Here is a 17,722-nt window from a genome sequence, read left to right as displayed (position 1 = left end):
CACACAGGTTTTCTGTAAGGGGACTTTAATTTCCTGACCTGCCTGACCCTTTAAGAAGTTGTGCACTTCCAAATGAGGGATGATTGTTGACACCTGAGTTAAAGTGGCACTAATTCCAGAGATTATCCCTGATTGGCCACAGACAGCAGGTGGCAGGTTACAAAAGGTCTTGGAAGACAGCAAACTGCTTGGTCTGGGTTTTTCCACTCTCTAGGAAAATGGAGCAAGGCCAGTGCTTTGTCTGCCAGAAGGTTCTCCCTCGATGATTGCAAATCAGTCTTAATTTGGGAGTTGTGCTGAGCAACACAAAAGAAAATTGTGTTCAATTTTGTGAATATTTCACTGCCATGTTTTGTCTGCAGAGAACCTTAGACGATAACCTAATGAAATGGTTTATTTTTTCCTTTTTTTGCCAGTCAAGTAAAGTTGCTTGCAGGACCATACTTCCCACTCGCACTACCAACCATCCTCAAGTACAACTATGTCTTTATCTGAAAGAAGTCAAATATTCTACAGTCATGTTAACACTTCTGTTGGGCGGTTATTTGGCACAGTGGTGCTTATTTGAGCTAAATGTTAATGTCAAGGTAATATTTGTTAATTATCACAAAAAAGTACAGCAGAGGCTGATGGGAATGTGATAAGTTTTGCATGTATTTAGTAAACCAAATATTATCACAAAAATATTGCCACATCATATTGCACCAAGGAACAGAAACTGCTGCTGGTGAATAAATACTTTGGCGCATAACTTCTCATAAAACAGCAAATTGGGGATTTAACATAAATTTGTATATTGTTGAGGACAAAGACATCTGCAATGAATACATAAAAAGAATGAAATTTAAAATGGATGTTGTTGGACAGAGTTGGGATAACTATTTTCCTCTGTTTCCAGTATCTGTGCTATGCTAAGCTAACTGACTGCTGGATCCAGCAACAGTACATGTTTAGGGCAATCTTACATACAATACATTTGTAATAATCTTCTCATCTTACTCTTGGCAGGTCAGCGAATAAGTGTATTTCAAATTTCTAACTATTCCTTGTGATATGTTGTATATGTTCAAACAATACATTGTAAACATATGGTGTTCTACAATAGCTGTTATATAAAATTACTATTTGTTGTATTTGAGGCAAGATCTAAATATTTTTGATTTTTGAAGTTGTAAAGTTGTATTGTGATTAATTATTTCTGTAGCTCAATAACTAGCTACGCTTAACAATTACATGTCCTAATTAAGGAAATTGTAAATAATATATTGGATATCATGTAATGACTTCACTTACTCTGTTTCTGGAATGATTAGAAAAATATATTTACTGTGGAATCATAAGTTATTGCTGCAAAAAGCGAGAGCTGATAAGTAGCTGTAAGGGGTTATCCTGAGTGTAAAAATACTTTAGTAATACTGTAGATTAAAACGTATCTTCCCAAAAATGGGAAGATCTCTACCACAAATATATTTATAGTAAATATAAAGTTGTTTTCTGGATTTAATGCAAGGCAACTATTAGTTTGAAATTAGCTAATTTCTCTTCAGCATGACTGTTGAACCTCTGAGTCAGTGTCCAATAGCTTGTGCACAATGATTGCTTTAATCTGCAGCAAGTGTTCCTGTTAAAGTTGTACTCAGCTATTTATTTATGCTTATATAGAAGTGAGCCTTCATAGCTGGAAATACATAATCATATTAGGGGGTTCAGGGTTGTCTAGTTGTGTAAAATTAAACATGAGTGCAAATGATTAATGTAAACTAGCTTGTTTCACAGTTTTTCTGTATGTTGCTAGATCTTAATTCTTTCCTAAGGCAATGTTTGAATACTCTATCTAACTTATACATCAGCGTACGCACACACACGCTCACACTCGCACTCGCACTCGCACTCGCACTCACACACACACACACACGCTCACACTCACACACACACACGACCCAACAGCAGGAAATTGGCTATCAAAAGCAGTTCTTTGGTAATAGGAGAACAAAACAACGTGAGAGGCTGTAAGGAATTGGAGATTGTGTGTGCAGATAATGCTGTTAGATGCTAGATAGTCAGATGCCTCTGACTAAATGTTCTGCTTTGGGCAAAAAAGACGCTGCACATTTCTCTTGTAGCACAAGACTCTGTCATGGCGACAGCTGCTCCCTCCTCCTCTCTTCCCTCCTCTGCATCTCTATCAACAAAGTTCTGTTTTGCACATACTAACTTCTCCTGTCCTTCCCACCTGCTATGCGGCCTTGCCCACATGTTGTCACTACTGAGTCCGAGTCACATGTGAACCCAGCTGCTCTACATTAACCTTATTCACACTAGACTGTGACTTATTCACTCAGCATGTGAATCACTATCCAAAATATTTGTTTGTACACTGTGTTCTTTTAAAAATACCACAAGGCAAACCACTAGAAATAAACTTGTCACATTGACATATTAATTATAGCTGTGCTTTTTAAATCATCCAATGTGTACATACTGTAATTGCAATGGTATGTGTCTGATCTTGTTTTCTTCTTTTGCAGTCCAAGACGGGTCATCTGACACCAGGCCCCATGCAAGAACAAGACAAACAAGCTGATTGTTCTCAGTAGTTAGGCCTTTCCTTGGACTGGAATTGTCTCTTATAGGTAGGTTCAAAATTCCCCCGTTGTCCAAACCTGTCAAACGAGTGATTTGCTTTTCACCACAGGGAAAAAAAACACTAAAATGGCCTGACATTTTAATGCCTGAATACGATAGCATATAACTAAGACAAACTCCATGCATAAAAAATATTCTGGTTACATCATCATTATCATCATCATCATCATCATCATCATCATCATCATCAGGGCTTGTCAATTTACTGAGAGTTTTTGTTCTACTTTCTGATTTTCATTAACATTTTTCAGCAAAACTGTATTTGATCAGTTAAATGACCAGTGGCTGCTGAGTTCACCAGTTGGATTACTGTGTGATAAAGTTACAGTTACTGTAATTTACTGTGGCGGCGAGGATCCTCTTTGCCTTTCTATGAGTGTTTTATTTTCTTTCTTAACTAACCCACACACATGTATTCACACACATACACTCTTACATTACCAACAGTGGACTGTCATGTTATTCTAATTAAATGTGGACTTGTGTTTCTTGTGTTTCTGGGAAGAGGGAAGTCTGGGTCAGCCTGCTTGGCCTGTTGCCACCGCGACCCGACCCCGGATAAGCGGAGGAAAATGGATGGATGGATGGATTGTGTTTCTGGTCAATTTCAAAAAACCAATTGAATGAAAAATGTACTTTTATGGTCTTTATCCAGTATATTACTGTAAATGTGCTTTTTAATTTTTTTTAAAGAAATTGCCAAGAGGGGACCTGCATCTTTGAGTGATGTCTACCTATCAAAGAGGGGACGTCAATATATTGCATTTCTCTGTGATACCAATATTTTAAGAAATAATCATGGCAACTTTAAATGAGAATTATGTTTTAACTGCAAATCAGAAGTGAATTGGCTGCATGCACTAATATCATGGACTACAGTATAAGCAACAAGTTTACTTTATCTAATCTTAAATCAAATAAAACATTTTAAGGTTACATTTTAAAGATTGATCACAAGAGTAAACATTAAGTGTAATTTTCTCCGTGGGGAATTCATATTCTGCTGTGGAATTGTTGGTCATTTTTATGACCGGTTTGGAATGGTGAATTGTTAAGTTTCTATGACTATCCATGACGACACAACTTTGTGAAGAAATGTCCTATGTTAATGTCTGTCATCATGATCTTGCAGATTATTGAATAATCTTGAATTGTCTGATGTCTTTAAAACTCCACCTGATAATTCATTGCTGCCCTTCATTGCCCTGCCAGCAGCATGTACCGTATGGTTTCAATGAGCTACATGTAGCTGGTTCATCAATCTCATAAAGTGAAACATTTTGTAAGATGCTGTGACTTATTATTGTGTTGATAGGTGTAATGACCTTAGCCACATTTTCCACCACACCTTTTAAAAAAATGCTCTCCAAACACATAAACAAAATGTTGCTCCTATTATAATTACTTGTTTTACCAGTATGGTCTGCTTTTGTCCATGAAAACAAGATAAGCAGGTTTTCCACATGACCTTTTACTGAGAATTTGTCATGAGGGTGTGTACAAGGAAGTAATATATGAAATTAACATAAGCAGGGGGGGTATAAATATAGCTCCTAATCACTGTTTTGCACAACATCCTGACACAGAGTCAAAGGTAAGATCAAAATACATTCAGAGTATTAATTAAGGTCACTGCACTTTTTTAATCTGTATTGTGCTGTATACTGTGTCATGCAATTGTGTAAGTGTACACTGGTAGTTAATACCGTCTCAAGAGGATTTGATGTAGTGGATTTACACTAGCATTTCCCTTAATGTCTCTTTATTTGTCTTTGTATCAGATGGCATTCCTTCTTCTCCTGGTGATGCTGACAGCATGTGCTGCAAGTCCTGAAGGTAAAAGATATATGCTTAATTAACAAAGGGAAAACAAGAGGGAATTTCACAACACGCATACATACACATATAGACAGTGTCATTCGCCTTATCATTTGCAAACACTTTCTGAAATGAATAGGATAAAACAGCTATATTTTGCAACTTGGAAAAACATGTGGAATGTATGTCTCAATTACATATGTTGAGTGAATCTACTATGCTTCTCATTTTAGATTAAATGTTGTACAAATATTTTAACATTATAATAGAATTTTATTCAACTCTTTTTCATTTTTTAAGTTTGTTTTATACTGTACAGGATACATTTATTTAGTGTGTATTGTAAAATATGTTATACTTATACACATTTATCATATTCCAACCGGACATTCATTTGTTTAATTCACAGACTTGACATCAAAGCAGGTGTTCTTTCCACTTTCTGCAAGGAATTAATGATTCTGTTTGCAGGAGAAACCCACCTTTAAATCTGTGCAAAACAGAAAAGGGATTTTGTTAACCATGCATGTTTACTTAGCTTCCTAAAATCTTCATAACATTCATGAATCTTAAATGATGAAGTGGCCACATGGGGAGAAGTTCTCATACGTATCCCATCAGATTTCAAGAATCAGTGGTTCATTTGCGTCCGTATGTTCCACATTGTTTGTAAAAAGACTTTCACCAACCAGTAGATTCAGCAGGTTCTGGGGTTGTTATCACATCTGAAACACTTTGCATTGTATGCTATATAATTTGTTCATTAACTTACATGGACATTTAGCATTTTTCTGTTTTCTTTTTTTGTAGATTTGTCTGGTAAAATGTTCGTCTTCCCAGAAGCAACCAGTACAGCTAATGTGAGATTGACAACATCAGCACACAGTTTCAGTGCTGCAACTGTCTGTCTCAGGTAATGTTTTAAGTGCAAAATGCTTGAATGAACTCACTTTATTCTGACTATAAAAGCATCATATTTGATTTTTTTCTTTTTTTCTTTCAATTCCTGCAGATCCATTACAGACCTCCGCCGAAACCACGCGCTATTCTCTCTGTCCATATCCTCTGCTGACAATGCCTTCCTGATATTCAAAGCTGCCACAAGTGATGTGCTTGATCTCCATGTCCAGAATGAAAAGGAAGGATTTGGAGCGCTGGACTACAAACTGAACGCTTGGCAGTCTATTTGTTCTACATGGGACTCTGAATCTGGTCTGGTGCAGCTGTGGTTAGATGGAAAGCCTACAATTAAGAAATTTGTTGGTGGATCACAAATCAACCACCCCATTGTTATCCTCGGACAAGTGAGTTTAATTGATAAACATAGTTCATAGAATTCCAGACATTTCTGTATATTGATACATTTTGTGTTAATTTTAAGTCTGTAAGATAAAATGTTTTTATCTTAACTCTTTGCAATCACTACAGGACCAGGATAACCATGGCGGGAGATTTGACAGTAAGCAGTCTTTTGTTGGCATGATGTCTGATGTCCACATGTGGAACTACGTCCTTTCACCCTGTGAGATCAAGCGCTACGTGGATGATCTAAACTTCACCCCAGGGAATTTGATCAACTGGAGGGCGCTGGAGTACAATTGCATTGGAAGAGTGCTGACAGAAAACAAACAAACACCATGTGACTTGCCCACAACATGCAAGGAGTAAATTAAACAAGGTCTTTTCTTTTGAATATGAAATGCAAATGCTATGTTGACTTAAAGAGTAGCTTTAAACAGTCTGTAGCTTTGTCTTTGGGAAGGGCAAGGGTTTTAATCAACTTGAATACAAATGTTATATGTTTTACAAATTACAATCCATCTCTTGATCTTCAAATTAATGTATGTTATTAACTGTGCAAATACTACATTTGTGATATATTTTGGGTCTGCCTTGTCTACTGTTTTTTGGGTGATGTTCTTCTTGACAGTTCATTAAAATTGGCACATTCTGCAGTCCCGTCTCATGTCCATCCTTTGATATAAATCATTTAATACAATTCAGCACATCAGTGGAAGGCTGGGGTGCCCTGAACATTTTTGGCCCCTTGATATCAGCTCAACAAGCCTTGATGCAACATTTCTTTTAATCTCTAGCATGTTTGAGAGGCCCAATCCAGCTCTGTGTCCCCACGGTGCTACAAGAGCTTGACTTACTAGGTTATGTCTGTCTTCTTTGTCCTATGGGCAATAACGATGTCAGCCCGTGAAGACACGATACTGCTTGGGTTGCTGCATCAGCATCTGCAAAGGGAATCATTTCCCCCGGGGATAGGGGTGGGGTACTTATTTTACATGCATGAATGATATAACATTTTGAAAATGGAATTACATTTTCTACAAATTTGTATCTTTGTCAGTTGATGCTTTATGATTTAATGGTTTGTATCAGAACCAATGTGAGGAGTGAAGTCAGTGCCTGGATCTTAAGAGTAGTGGCTTGTGACTACTGTATATTTACATTTCATAATTCCAACTCATTGTCGTTCTTTCTCCTAAACCTGTTTTATATATCAAAGGGTCTCTTTCATGAATGCTCAGTATAACTGAGACCATAAACTTGCTGTAGCTGAACTAATGTATACTTAGCAAAACTCAACACTCAACACAGCAAATAAAATGTGAATAATATATCAGACATAGAATGTACAACAACCATAAGCTCTTTAAGAGAGCTCTATTACTGAATGTGTTTTGAGCTGATCTGTTCTGTTTTCTCACTGCATGCTGCTGTGAAGTGTGAAACAAGATACAAGTAAGCCCATGTCTGCAGGTTTGATTAACTGGGTAGGTGGTGTCTTATCAGTCATCAAGATGTGTGATTTATTGTTCTATTTATTAGCAAGATGAACCAGTCTTTCTTCATAATGTCCTCATTTGCTTGACCACATTTTCTTCTCTGAATGAATTGCAGCATTTGCTCAAATGATATGGCACTAGTGATGCTGCAGGTGGCTTGCAAACATCCAGGGACTTCCACAATAAATTAGGCTGCAGGATAGGAGCTGAAGCAGTAACACGACTCACCTTAAACGCCTCTCTTTGACATTCCTGCTGAATCAATTAAGCATTATGTGCTGTGTGAGAACTCAGAAAAAGACTCTTGTGGTATGCTAGCTGCTCGCTGATGTAATGGAGGGCAACTTTTACCTCAACAGACTGAGAGATTGAGGGTTTGCAATATTGTAAAAGTTTAATTCACCGGATCATGAGGGACACTCACTCGGGATGCCATTTGCCCCCTTGATGTCGTGGTCCACGGTGCATGTGCCCCATGCTGTGCTGAGTTATACAGTCTTCAATGCAATCCTGAGGTGTTTCAGAGTTGGGCCTTCTTATCTGTAGTGAAAACCAGTAAGATTTGCCAAAGAGGTTTAGACCTTTATTTAATCTATTTCAGCTAACAAGTCTCACATTTCCTTTGAACACGGAGAACTCACAATTCAGCGTTCACAGAAGGCAAACAATGTATTAAAACTTGTTTTAACAATGGAATAAATAGATTTGGGTAAAGAGTATAACAATTCTTTTAAAACGGTGTATTTAGGTTTTATGACTGTTCATAAGTAACAGACACTTTTTTAGGTGTTGAATGTCTACACAGCCATGGATCTGTCTGAACACCACTGTGACAAGACAAAACCAAATCTATTGAGATATGTTAACAGCTTCACAAAAAGTCATATTGATATAATGTAAGACAGTAATCAAGATATGCAATTTCATACAACTAAGCAAAAGACCTGGGCATGATTAACATATATCTTGATTTGTCAGAATTTTTTAAAGATCATTTTTACAACTTCACACAAAAAAACACAACTTTACAGCAAGAAATTCCAAGTAATTTAATGTCAAGATCATGTTGTTATTCAAGCTATGTCCAACCTTTGGCATAGCACATTTTATTATATCCCTTTAATTTAACATCCAAGTGTACATGTCACAGATTAATCCTGGGTGAATTTTCCATGGTGTGTGTCTTCACCCACAATTTCAGCAGTTTATTTTTGCCTTTGTAGAATTGAACCTCAAGGATGGCAACATAGGTTTCTAACACATTCTTGCCGTTTCGCCTCTCAACAGCTCTCAACATGGCAACGGTGAGATGGAGGCTTACAGCAGACAGTGCTAACAATGCCGAAAGTGCTGACCGAGAAACTGACAGAGGAACCAGAGGGTGGGTGCTAAACTCCGGCAATGACACTGTTGGTCAGGACAGCATTATCAGCTTTAACCGCCGTATGAGAGAGCGTACTACGTCATCAGACTCCCGGAGCATTTTCTCTGAGCGTCTAATAATGAGACGGATGGATTTACATTGTACCTACGTGAAAGCCCGATGTGTCTCATAAAGGGTGCCTTGTGCGATGGTATCAGACGCCCAGGGGCTTGACAAAGTGACAAACAGCAGGATATCAGCTAAAACCAACAGCAGTTCTCTTGTAATAGGAGAACAATAAAGTGTGAGAATGTGTAAGGGATGGCAGATTGTGTTTGCAGATAATGCTGTTAGATGCTAGATAACAGGATGCCTCTGACTAAATGATCTGCTTTGGGCAAAAAAGGCACCGAATATTTCTCTTGTAGCACAAGACTCTGTCATGGAGACAGCTGCTCCATCCTCCTCTCTTCCCTCCACTGACTTTGGATCATCTGATTAGTGTTGTACATGCTAACATATCTTGTTGTTCCACACCTGCCATTCCGCACCACCAGCCGACACTATTGACTTTGCCACCTCCGCTCATCTGCTGATCAAGTCACCTGCCATTGACAAACTGTCTATGTTATGCAACCTACATTCTGCTCTGCCTCCTTGTACATGGCCTGATGATCCACCTGCTTTAGCCCTCTGTTACCCTGTTTTAGATCTGTAACAGACGCATGTTCTTCCTCCTGAGTCTGCTTTTGGCTTCCAAATCTGTTATCCACTGTGGTGTTGGCACTTGTATGGGTACATCTGTGTGCGCGTGTGTGTTGAGTCTGCATGTGGTAATATAATTAGCTTAACCTTACTCTTCTTCACAGTGTATATGTGCAAGCATAGTGTGTAATTGTGTACACTTGCATGCCCTTAAGAGGAAAGCAGGTTTTGGGAAGCAAGGTATTTGTGTTAGAAAACAGGGAGATCAATAACATCCTGAAAAGAAAGCAACCTCAGGGATACAATCGCACAACTTGAAGGGAGGGGAGAGAGGAAAGCGGAAACTGTTGCCTACGTTTATCAAAACAATGGGTCAGCGGGGGATATCAATCTATTTTTCTCCACATTCTGTGAAAAAGATACAGCACAAACATGAAATCAGTTTGTTTTTTCAAAGCTCAAAGAAAATAGACATTAAAAACATTTAAATCCAGAGAGACCTGTTCATTTGGCTGAAATACACTATACTTCTTTGTTTTGTTTGGCTATTGAACAATTGAGAGGAGGCATTGCCGACTGATCAAAGGACACAATCATGCACCAGCATGGAAGAAATTATCTTTGGATATGTTATGCTATTACTGCTATTACTGCTATTACTCATTCTACATACCAACCTGAATAATAAGAGATTTCCCCCACCCAAACAGTACATTTGAGAAAATGAATAAGTTAAGTTGTGAAGTTTCTTTTTTAATTTATGATCATCAGTATTCTATACTATTTGAAATGTATACTGTAGTTATGACCAGTTTAGGACTTATTTTAACCTCAAATAACAACTGACATAGACGTTCAATAACCAGCATCTCAGATGACTTCAGAGGTCAGAGTTCACAGGTTGGTGGCCTTAACCATCTCCTCGTCCGGCTGCGTCCTCTCCCAGCCTTGTCGAATGCGGGTTAGGGTTCGATCCACGCAGGGGAGGAGGACCAGTGCCTTCAGCACCAGCACCACAGAAGGCACAATCAGACAGAGCATGTAGCCAGGAGGAGTGTACCATTTGTAGGTAGAGGGTTGAAGGAATTTGTTCCAGCCGTAAATGTAGCCATGCGTTGTGCATATGATCAGGGTCAGGTGGCCGAGCTTAGACTGGGAAAAAAATCACATGGAATGGAAATGTTAAAAAGAGTAGTGAGATATTTTAGGAAACACGCTTATTCACTTACCGCTCTCATGTCTGCACAGCAAATATATAGTCATGGCCAGCAGCTGGTTGGCTTAGGTTAGCACAAAGGAAACAGATGCCTGTCTCTTTCCAAAGCTAACAAAATCAACTTACCAGCACCTCTAAAGCTCACTAAATCATGCGTTTTATCTCAGAAGGTTACCAAGCTCGGAGAAGAGATATTCCAGCACATAACCTCATACTCTTTGGTTTTCCTACAGACAAGTGAGATACAACATGAGCTTTAGAGACGCTTGTGGAAGGACTTTGTGAACGTTGCACAGATCCAAGTTAGCTAGTGGGTTAGTCTTTACGCTAAGCTAAGCTAACCGACTGCTGGTGTTATTCATATTTAGCGGACACACATATAACTCTTGGCAAATTAGCAAATGAGCATTTTTTTCTGAAAGATTACACTATTCCTCTAAGCATTTTATACACAAATAACACACATTGCATGATAAAAAAAAAAAATGTTCAAAATTAAATTTGTTTTGGTTCAATTGAAACAACAGTACAGCTGATTTTATAAATATGAACCTGTCACACACTGAACATTTCTGTGGTATGTTTCTGAAAAATATGAATTTTATATAAATCCAGAGTAATTGGTTTTGTAGCACTAGTGGCCTTTGAGGCTCCGTTATTGTTAATTACTTGGATAATGTGCTTTCATTTACATGTTTAGCATTTGGCTGTTGACGTTCTCATCCACAGTGACTTAGAGTAAACAGCACAATAAGGAAACGTTCATATTAATGAAGTGCAGTAATGAACGGTGACCCTATAATGATAATCGAGCATCTTCTCCAACCCATTTACAACAGCAAATCCCTCTGCTGTGAGCATTGACATTCATTCATTTACATTCCTTGGTTCACAACCCCTGAAAAGAAAAACATTTTATGTAAATTGATACCAGTTATTAAATGTTTTTCACAATTTCTCTCACCAGATCATAAGAATCATCTTGACCTAGACCTCTATCTCTGAGTCTTATTCCCTATCTGAGGTCTATCTATGGACCTGACCTTTACACAAATGGACCTGTGACCTGTATTAACAACCTCCTCCCTGAGGATTATACCAGGTATCATAATTATATTTAATGAATAACTTAACATTTAAGATCCTGGGCTAAAGTCAGCCTGTGTTAGGCAGTTAGTTAACTAGCCTTCGGGGATATGACTGCCAGTGACATATTGCTTTTACAACACTTTAATAACTCTGGTGAAATCTTGGAAACTCCAAATATAGATTATCACAGCCCTAAAATAACTTTTTTACTGATAGTAAGCACATGACTGACATAACATCTGAGGTCTTAAGGTGAACGCAAGCACACCCACCCAGACTCGAACACAATCACATGCACATAAAGGACTGTATGTTTCCAACTGAGCTCTGACCTGAATGAAGTTGAACTCTCTCCAGCTGAGAGAGCCTCCCACCGAGGGCAGGGATGTTAGTCCTAGCAGGACATAAAGAAAGAAGCCCAGGATTCCCAGCACATAGAATGAGTCTTGGCCCCATGCCTCCGTGTTATCAAAGTAAAACGGGGTGGTTTTATTGTTCTTCATCTGAGGGAGACAGAGAGACAGTACTGTAAGTAAGGTTAGCTTCATGTTATACTTCTCTATGTTCAGGATTGTAGAAACACTACGAGGTTTGACCCAGCCTGCCCCGTACCTCATCCACCACAAGCGAGATGAGTTTGTGTCTGACAGAATAGCGAGTAGGAGTGACGAATGTATAGATGGCATGGAGAAAAGCAAGGGCCAGTGCAATCAGACCCATCTGCTTCCTACACAGCATCCAGCGGTCCAGCCAATCAGGGAAGCGTCTGGAACATGCAAAACTGAGCTAAGCCTTAAAAAATTAAACACCTTTTTTTTTACAATAAATTGCACAGGTAGTGGAGATTTTTGTGATGGTTTGATGTCTGACCTGTACTTGGTACCTCTGTAGAGCTGAAGGAAGGCAGCTATGACACCAGGCAGGTAACACAGAGACAACATGATGAGAGACACAATAGGAAACACCTGAAAGATGACGAATGAACAGAACACATCCTTTAAAGGGGAACACAAAATACCATCTACAGAACATTTAACCAGACGGGGGCAAATCTTTACCTTATTGCCCAGGGCCACTGTAATTCTATAGGAGATGTCTTTCCCCTGTTCAACATAAGCGTAGATGACATCTCTAATGAGCAGATAGAAGAAGAAGAAGGCGATGAGGCCAACGGCCACACGTAGCGGGAGCCTCCACTCTGGGAAAAGCTGCAGGGGGAAGTCCTCCAGCTCTCTGGCTGCTGACAGAGACCCTTTATCCAGAACAGTGAGGCCGAGCTTAGTGGACATCTCTGCTACTGCCTGCTTTGCTTCTGCACTGTTCCCACACAGGTACACCTGTAGCATGGAGGTGTGGGTAATTCTCAAAATGTGCTGCGGCCGTTTAAAGAAAAAGGTTGGTGATTTACTATATATATATATATATATATATATACACAGTATATATCGCTTTCCCTTAATACGTCCCCCCTCACCCACACAACAACTAATGCCTCAGAATAACAACAAAAATAGAAATATTATTGTCTTGCTGCATTCTGCTCAGCTTTTGTTTTTTAGTTGCTAATAATCACTCTAAGATTATTGTTAGGTGACTCACCAGCCCTGTTTGGAGTATATAGCGCATGACTGCACCGTGTATCTACAGTGTCTGTCTACAGAATTAACCTTCTTTTGTTGATCTCCGCTGTGCTGTTTCAGTCATTTTGAGATGAAGCCCCTGCAAGTGTATGACTATGCAAAGACACATGCATACTATATATATATATATATATATATATATACACTGCTCAATATGTAATCCTATTTCTAGATCTTCACCATGCTGAAGGTTATTACCACACTCACAGCTCTGTGATAAGACGATTAACTTGTTCGTAAAGGGGGGGCGTATTCTACAAAGGGAGAGAGGGAGAGAGAGGGAGAGAGAGAGAGCAGTTTGACAGGCATATAGTGGAGTCAGTGGGATTGAGCAGTCTTCCCCCAGGTGTGTGTATAAGTGGACCGGGCAGCCAGCCATGTCTCCCTACATTACTGCACCAGTAACAGCAGGGGATGGCCGACAGACTAAATCTTCATCTGAATGTAAATGTGACAGATCCACAGCCCCGCTGTGGATCTAATCAAATTGCTGGACAACGAATAAGCACACACTTACAAGCATGTGTGTGTTGCTATACACTGCACCTACACATGCACTGATAAAGACACACATTCAGACACTCCTGTTCTCTCACAGGTACCTGTTTTCAAAGAAAATAGAGCACTGCAGTGGTGTGTGTGTGTGTGTGTGTGTGTGTGTGTGTGTGTGTGTGTGTGTGTGTGTGTGTGTGTGTGTGTGTGTGTGTGTGTGTGTGTGTGTGTGTGTGTGTGTGTGTGTGTGTGTGTGTGTGTGTGTGTGTGTGTGTGTGTGTGTGTGTTTGTTTGTGTGTTGAAGAGCATTCAAGGCAGATTCAGGTTTGGTCTCCAGAGGTTTCAGCATGTTTGTGTTTCTCTTTGTAGCTGTGAAACGGAAGCTGCAATAAACAATGGTCTTTCTACTCTGTAACATCATTAAGTGTGTTTGTTTGTTTGTTTGTTTGTGTGTTCATACAAGCACTGTCCTCATTTTCTCTTGCATTGTTCTGGAAAGACGGCAAAATCAATCATCTGCATCAACAAAAATGAAATCAATTCCCTTCCTAAAGTTTGTGTGTTTTTTGGTAAAGCATTCACCTCCTATTATTAACAAGCCTAAGATATTTCTGATGTGTTCCAGGAAATGTTGAAAGTAGTTATTGTTGCCAGGTGAGAAGTTAAACATGCATCGCATCATGAAAAGATCAAGTTGGTAATCTCTGTAAGTGCTCTTCGTATCTTCAGTCAACCAAAGCCTTCCTTAAGGCTCGGGAGCGTCCTGGCTTTTTCGCCCTGATCCCACTGCCGTCTTTAAACAGATTCCTCACTTCCCCTCCTCTCTCACCTGTTTTCCTGCCAGAAGTCCATTCTGCAAGGCCCAGGCAGACAGCGTGTTAAGCCCTTTCACCACAGCAGCTCCAGGGACCAGTCTGTGGAACACACAGCAAGGACTTTAGCTGCTATTGTTTCTATCTACAAATACACAAACAGGAAAAGAAGGGCCTGAAAATGGTGAGAATCAATGTTTCCACTTCAAATGAATAGACACACAGCAGGCCGTCCTGCCAAGGGAGCTGCGACCGCGCAATTTCTCTTCATTTCTCTTCATTTCTTTTGGATTCAGTTGAGAGTTTTGATGTCTCATGCTCTAAGTGGTTTTTAGGAGCACTTTCCCAAAAAAGACTGCCAATATTTGAAAGAAAAGTGGCACCTACTGTTGCAAAATGATTGTTGACATTAAACCTATATTTATCTGCAGAAAAGTGAGCTCCATTTATAAAACATTATACTTATGAGGATGGAAGCTTTTACATGCACAGTGTCTTTATGACTGAGACATCCTTTGTTTCTTTTCTTCGCTTTCACAGTCTGTTACCTCTGCAGGTAGGCAGCATTGGCTTCTGGGTACAAGTTTTTCTTCAGGTTGTTACTGAGGTCCACCAGCACCTTGTAATCAACCCATCAGCATCGACAGAGTGCAGAAGACAAAAGACATTTTTTTCAATCAATTCAATTAACTCTTATCTTGTCTCATACATATTCCTATTACAATAAAGGGAGCATGTTGAGCTATCCAGCAAGTATGATAAAGGTGTGAACAGAGCTGAGCTGATTACAAAAAGAAAAAAATGCTGATTAAGTCGTGTCAGCGGTATTGCTTTACAGCAGAGGTCTTCAACAGGGGGTCCGCGAAATTTTTGGTTGATTAGACAATAAAAAAAAAAATAATAATAATTTTTTTTTTTCCCCAAACATGAGTGTGTCCATTATTTTATGCAAGATAACAGGTATGTTTATGCATGGCAGGCCATCACTAATTTTTTGTTTCCACATTTATGTTTAAAATGAAAACATCAATTTGAATAGCTTGTATGATTATCATGCAATTGACAGACAATGTTGATATTGGCATTGGTATCAGTTGACAAGGTGTGCTTATAAATAGCAGTAGCACGGCCACCCTACTCACTGTACCTTGCACATGTGGCATGTGAGGTGCCTCTCTCTTGAAATTGTCATGTGTATATGTGGCTGTGATATGGCTACTTATAAAGTTTTGTAGTGCTGAAAAAGATGTTGCTTGAGCTACATTCCTTGCCCTTGACCTCTTCATTCTGCTTACACGATATATTGGGTATCATAATGAGAAGTGAACCCAGTAGCACAACTGAAGTAAAAACAATAAAAAGCTTGTGCTACAGGGAAATCAGTTCACAAATGTTATGATGATCAAAGAGTAACGGCCCTAACACTTAGAGGCTAATGTATGTTACAACACTGTACACAAAGTCGAGAACAGTTGCTGTGATATATGTAAAGAATAAATCGTGAATGAAATGGGCATTAATAGCTAATAAGTTTCACTAACTCTGAATCATGGATTATATTGTGGCTAATGGTAGATTACTTGACAACAAATACAATGTTAGTTTCTGTGAATCTGAACGCTCATCATTTACTTCAGTGGTTCTCCCCCTCCGAGGGATCACAAGACCATCTTGAGGGGTCTCAAAATGATTTAGAGGGAAAACATACGCCCGCTACATTTTTCTGACAAGTCATTGCTGGTTTCTTGTTGAAACCTGGACACTTGAACCTCTTCATGCCTCTAAAAAATGTTCATATGAAACAGTCTGTGGGAAAATTATTATTCTTCGGTGGAACTACTCAAAAGTCAATGTTTTAAGGACCACTGACTCACTTCATACTAATATATCGGTTCATAGCACCAAAAACGTATCACTGCCTCTTACACTGTGTTCGTATTAGTTACTATCTTGTGTCCCCTCTAAAGAAGTAGTCCATCACTGTGAGCTGTTTCTCAGAAAAAAGGTATCTTAAATGACCTTCCGTTTAAGCACGGGGGCACAAATATAGTAACTGCTATGTGCTGTACACAGCATTGGTTACTTATTTTTACATCCCACCTATCACCTGTTTCAGAGGTTGCTGGGTGCAACTTGTCGATTGTCAACATGTAGATTCCCTGATTTGGAGGAACTAAGAAATATGTTCCAGTTCATTGAGGATATTCCTTGATTCAGCAACAGGAACTACTTTTTTAAATTGCTATTTGTAATTAACTATTACTTCCTGATTATTTCCCTTTAGTAACTACTTAGGATTACCGTATTGTTGATTGATTGATTCCAACATCAAACCTTGATTCACCTTTTCTTTAAGATGAGAAGCCATTGTCTCCAGGAATGCGTAGTGTTCTCTGTGAACACAAATGAAGATCAGACTGGCAGATTGGGCTGCTGCTGCGTGGCTCATCACCTGTACACAACACATACATCAGGACATTGAGAGACATGAACATGTTTGAGCTGCACACACACACACACACACACACCTTTTTTTTGTACATTTTGACAGACTAAAAGTGCTATGTTAAGCCATGTGCAGTACCTGAGCTCCCTGAGGCAAGGGGCCACAGCTGTGAGGTCTGCGGCTGCCGTACACCACCCTGTAGCCAGACTGAAGCAAACGCAGGCCCAGAGAGCGCCCTAAGTCCCCCGTCCCGAATATACACAGCATCTCTGGCACAGGGGCAGCTGCTGTGCCCAGAGGATGCAGCAACACACTCTCTGGCTTCATCATCTCCAACAGTCTATTCACCACTGTTATGTTCCCCCTCTGAGTTTGGATGGTCAATGTTTCCTGCTGTGTAGTTATATTACTGTGGAATCTGACCTGTACACTGCCTCTCCCTCTTTGAGTGTGCACAACACCGTGGGATTTTTAACCCTTTTCCTCCCACTGTAAAAGTGTGTTTGCACGTGTGTGTGTGTGTGTGTGTGTGTGTGTGGGGGAGATGGGGGTGTTCTTAACACCTGCAATCAACTCCTGAGATCATATGTGTAGGAGTGTGCGAGCATGCATCATATAACGATGTGTCACTGTGAGTCAACACTACATTTAAGAGTGTATTTTTTTTATCTTTTTATTATGTGCAGTCAAGAGATTG

The 17,722-nt window shown here is 39.5% G+C and overlaps 2 protein-coding genes across 2 annotated transcripts; one reads left to right on the top strand and one right to left on the bottom strand.

Annotated features, from left to right (window-relative positions):
- Window positions 1–4,427: 4,427 nt before the first annotated feature.
- On the top strand, window positions 4,428–6,132 carry LOC142969673 (serum amyloid P-component-like). The gene is made up of 4 exons (XM_076109678.1): window positions 4,428–4,482; window positions 5,275–5,377; window positions 5,477–5,768; window positions 5,893–6,132. Exons 1-4 carry the CDS (start codon window positions 4,428–4,430, stop codon window positions 6,130–6,132), a joined length of 690 nt encoding a protein of 229 aa, XP_075965793.1.
- A 4,092-nt stretch (window positions 6,133–10,224) lies between these two features.
- On the bottom strand, window positions 10,225–17,355 carry LOC142969310 (metalloreductase STEAP4-like). Its single transcript, XM_076109146.1, has 9 exons — window positions 17,164–17,355; window positions 16,924–17,031; window positions 15,128–15,198; window positions 14,597–14,681; window positions 12,694–12,972; window positions 12,506–12,600; window positions 12,248–12,401; window positions 11,968–12,138; window positions 10,225–10,482 (listed from the first exon to the last, which is right to left on the bottom strand). Exons 1-9 carry the CDS (start codon window positions 17,353–17,355, stop codon window positions 10,225–10,227), a joined length of 1,413 nt encoding a protein of 470 aa, XP_075965261.1.
- Between the last annotated feature and the right edge of the window lie 367 nt (window positions 17,356–17,722).

Source organism: Anarhichas minor, unplaced genomic scaffold (assembly GCF_050575085.1).
Source record: "Anarhichas minor isolate MPS153535 unplaced genomic scaffold, ASM5057508v1 ptg000041l, whole genome shotgun sequence".
NCBI lineage: Eukaryota > Metazoa > Chordata > Actinopteri > Perciformes > Anarhichadidae > Anarhichas > Anarhichas minor.
The sequence above is the reverse complement of the archived record's forward strand: the minus strand, read 5'-3'. Positions and strand labels throughout refer to the sequence as shown.

Coding starts and splice junctions, on each gene's coding strand:
- LOC142969673 (XM_076109678.1), top strand. CDS start 4,428: ATGGCATTCCTTCTTCTCCTGGTGATGCTGACAGCATGTGCTGCAAGT. Junction 4,483..5,274: donor ATGTGCTGCAAGTCCTGAAG/GTAAAAGATATA, acceptor CTTTTTTTGTAG/ATTTGTCTGGTAAAATGTTC. Junction 5,378..5,476: donor GCTGCAACTGTCTGTCTCAG/GTAATGTTTTAA, acceptor CAATTCCTGCAG/ATCCATTACAGACCTCCGCC.
- LOC142969310 (XM_076109146.1), bottom strand. CDS start 17,355: ATGATGAAGCCAGAGAGTGTGTTGCTGCATCCTCTGGGCACAGCAGCT. Junction 17,032..17,163: donor CCTTGCCTCAGGGAGCTCAG/GTACTGCACATG, acceptor TGTTGTGTACAG/GTGATGAGCCACGCAGCAGC. Junction 15,199..16,923: donor CTTCTCATCTTAAAGAAAAG/GTGAATCAAGGT, acceptor GTTGATTACAAG/GTGCTGGTGGACCTCAGTAA.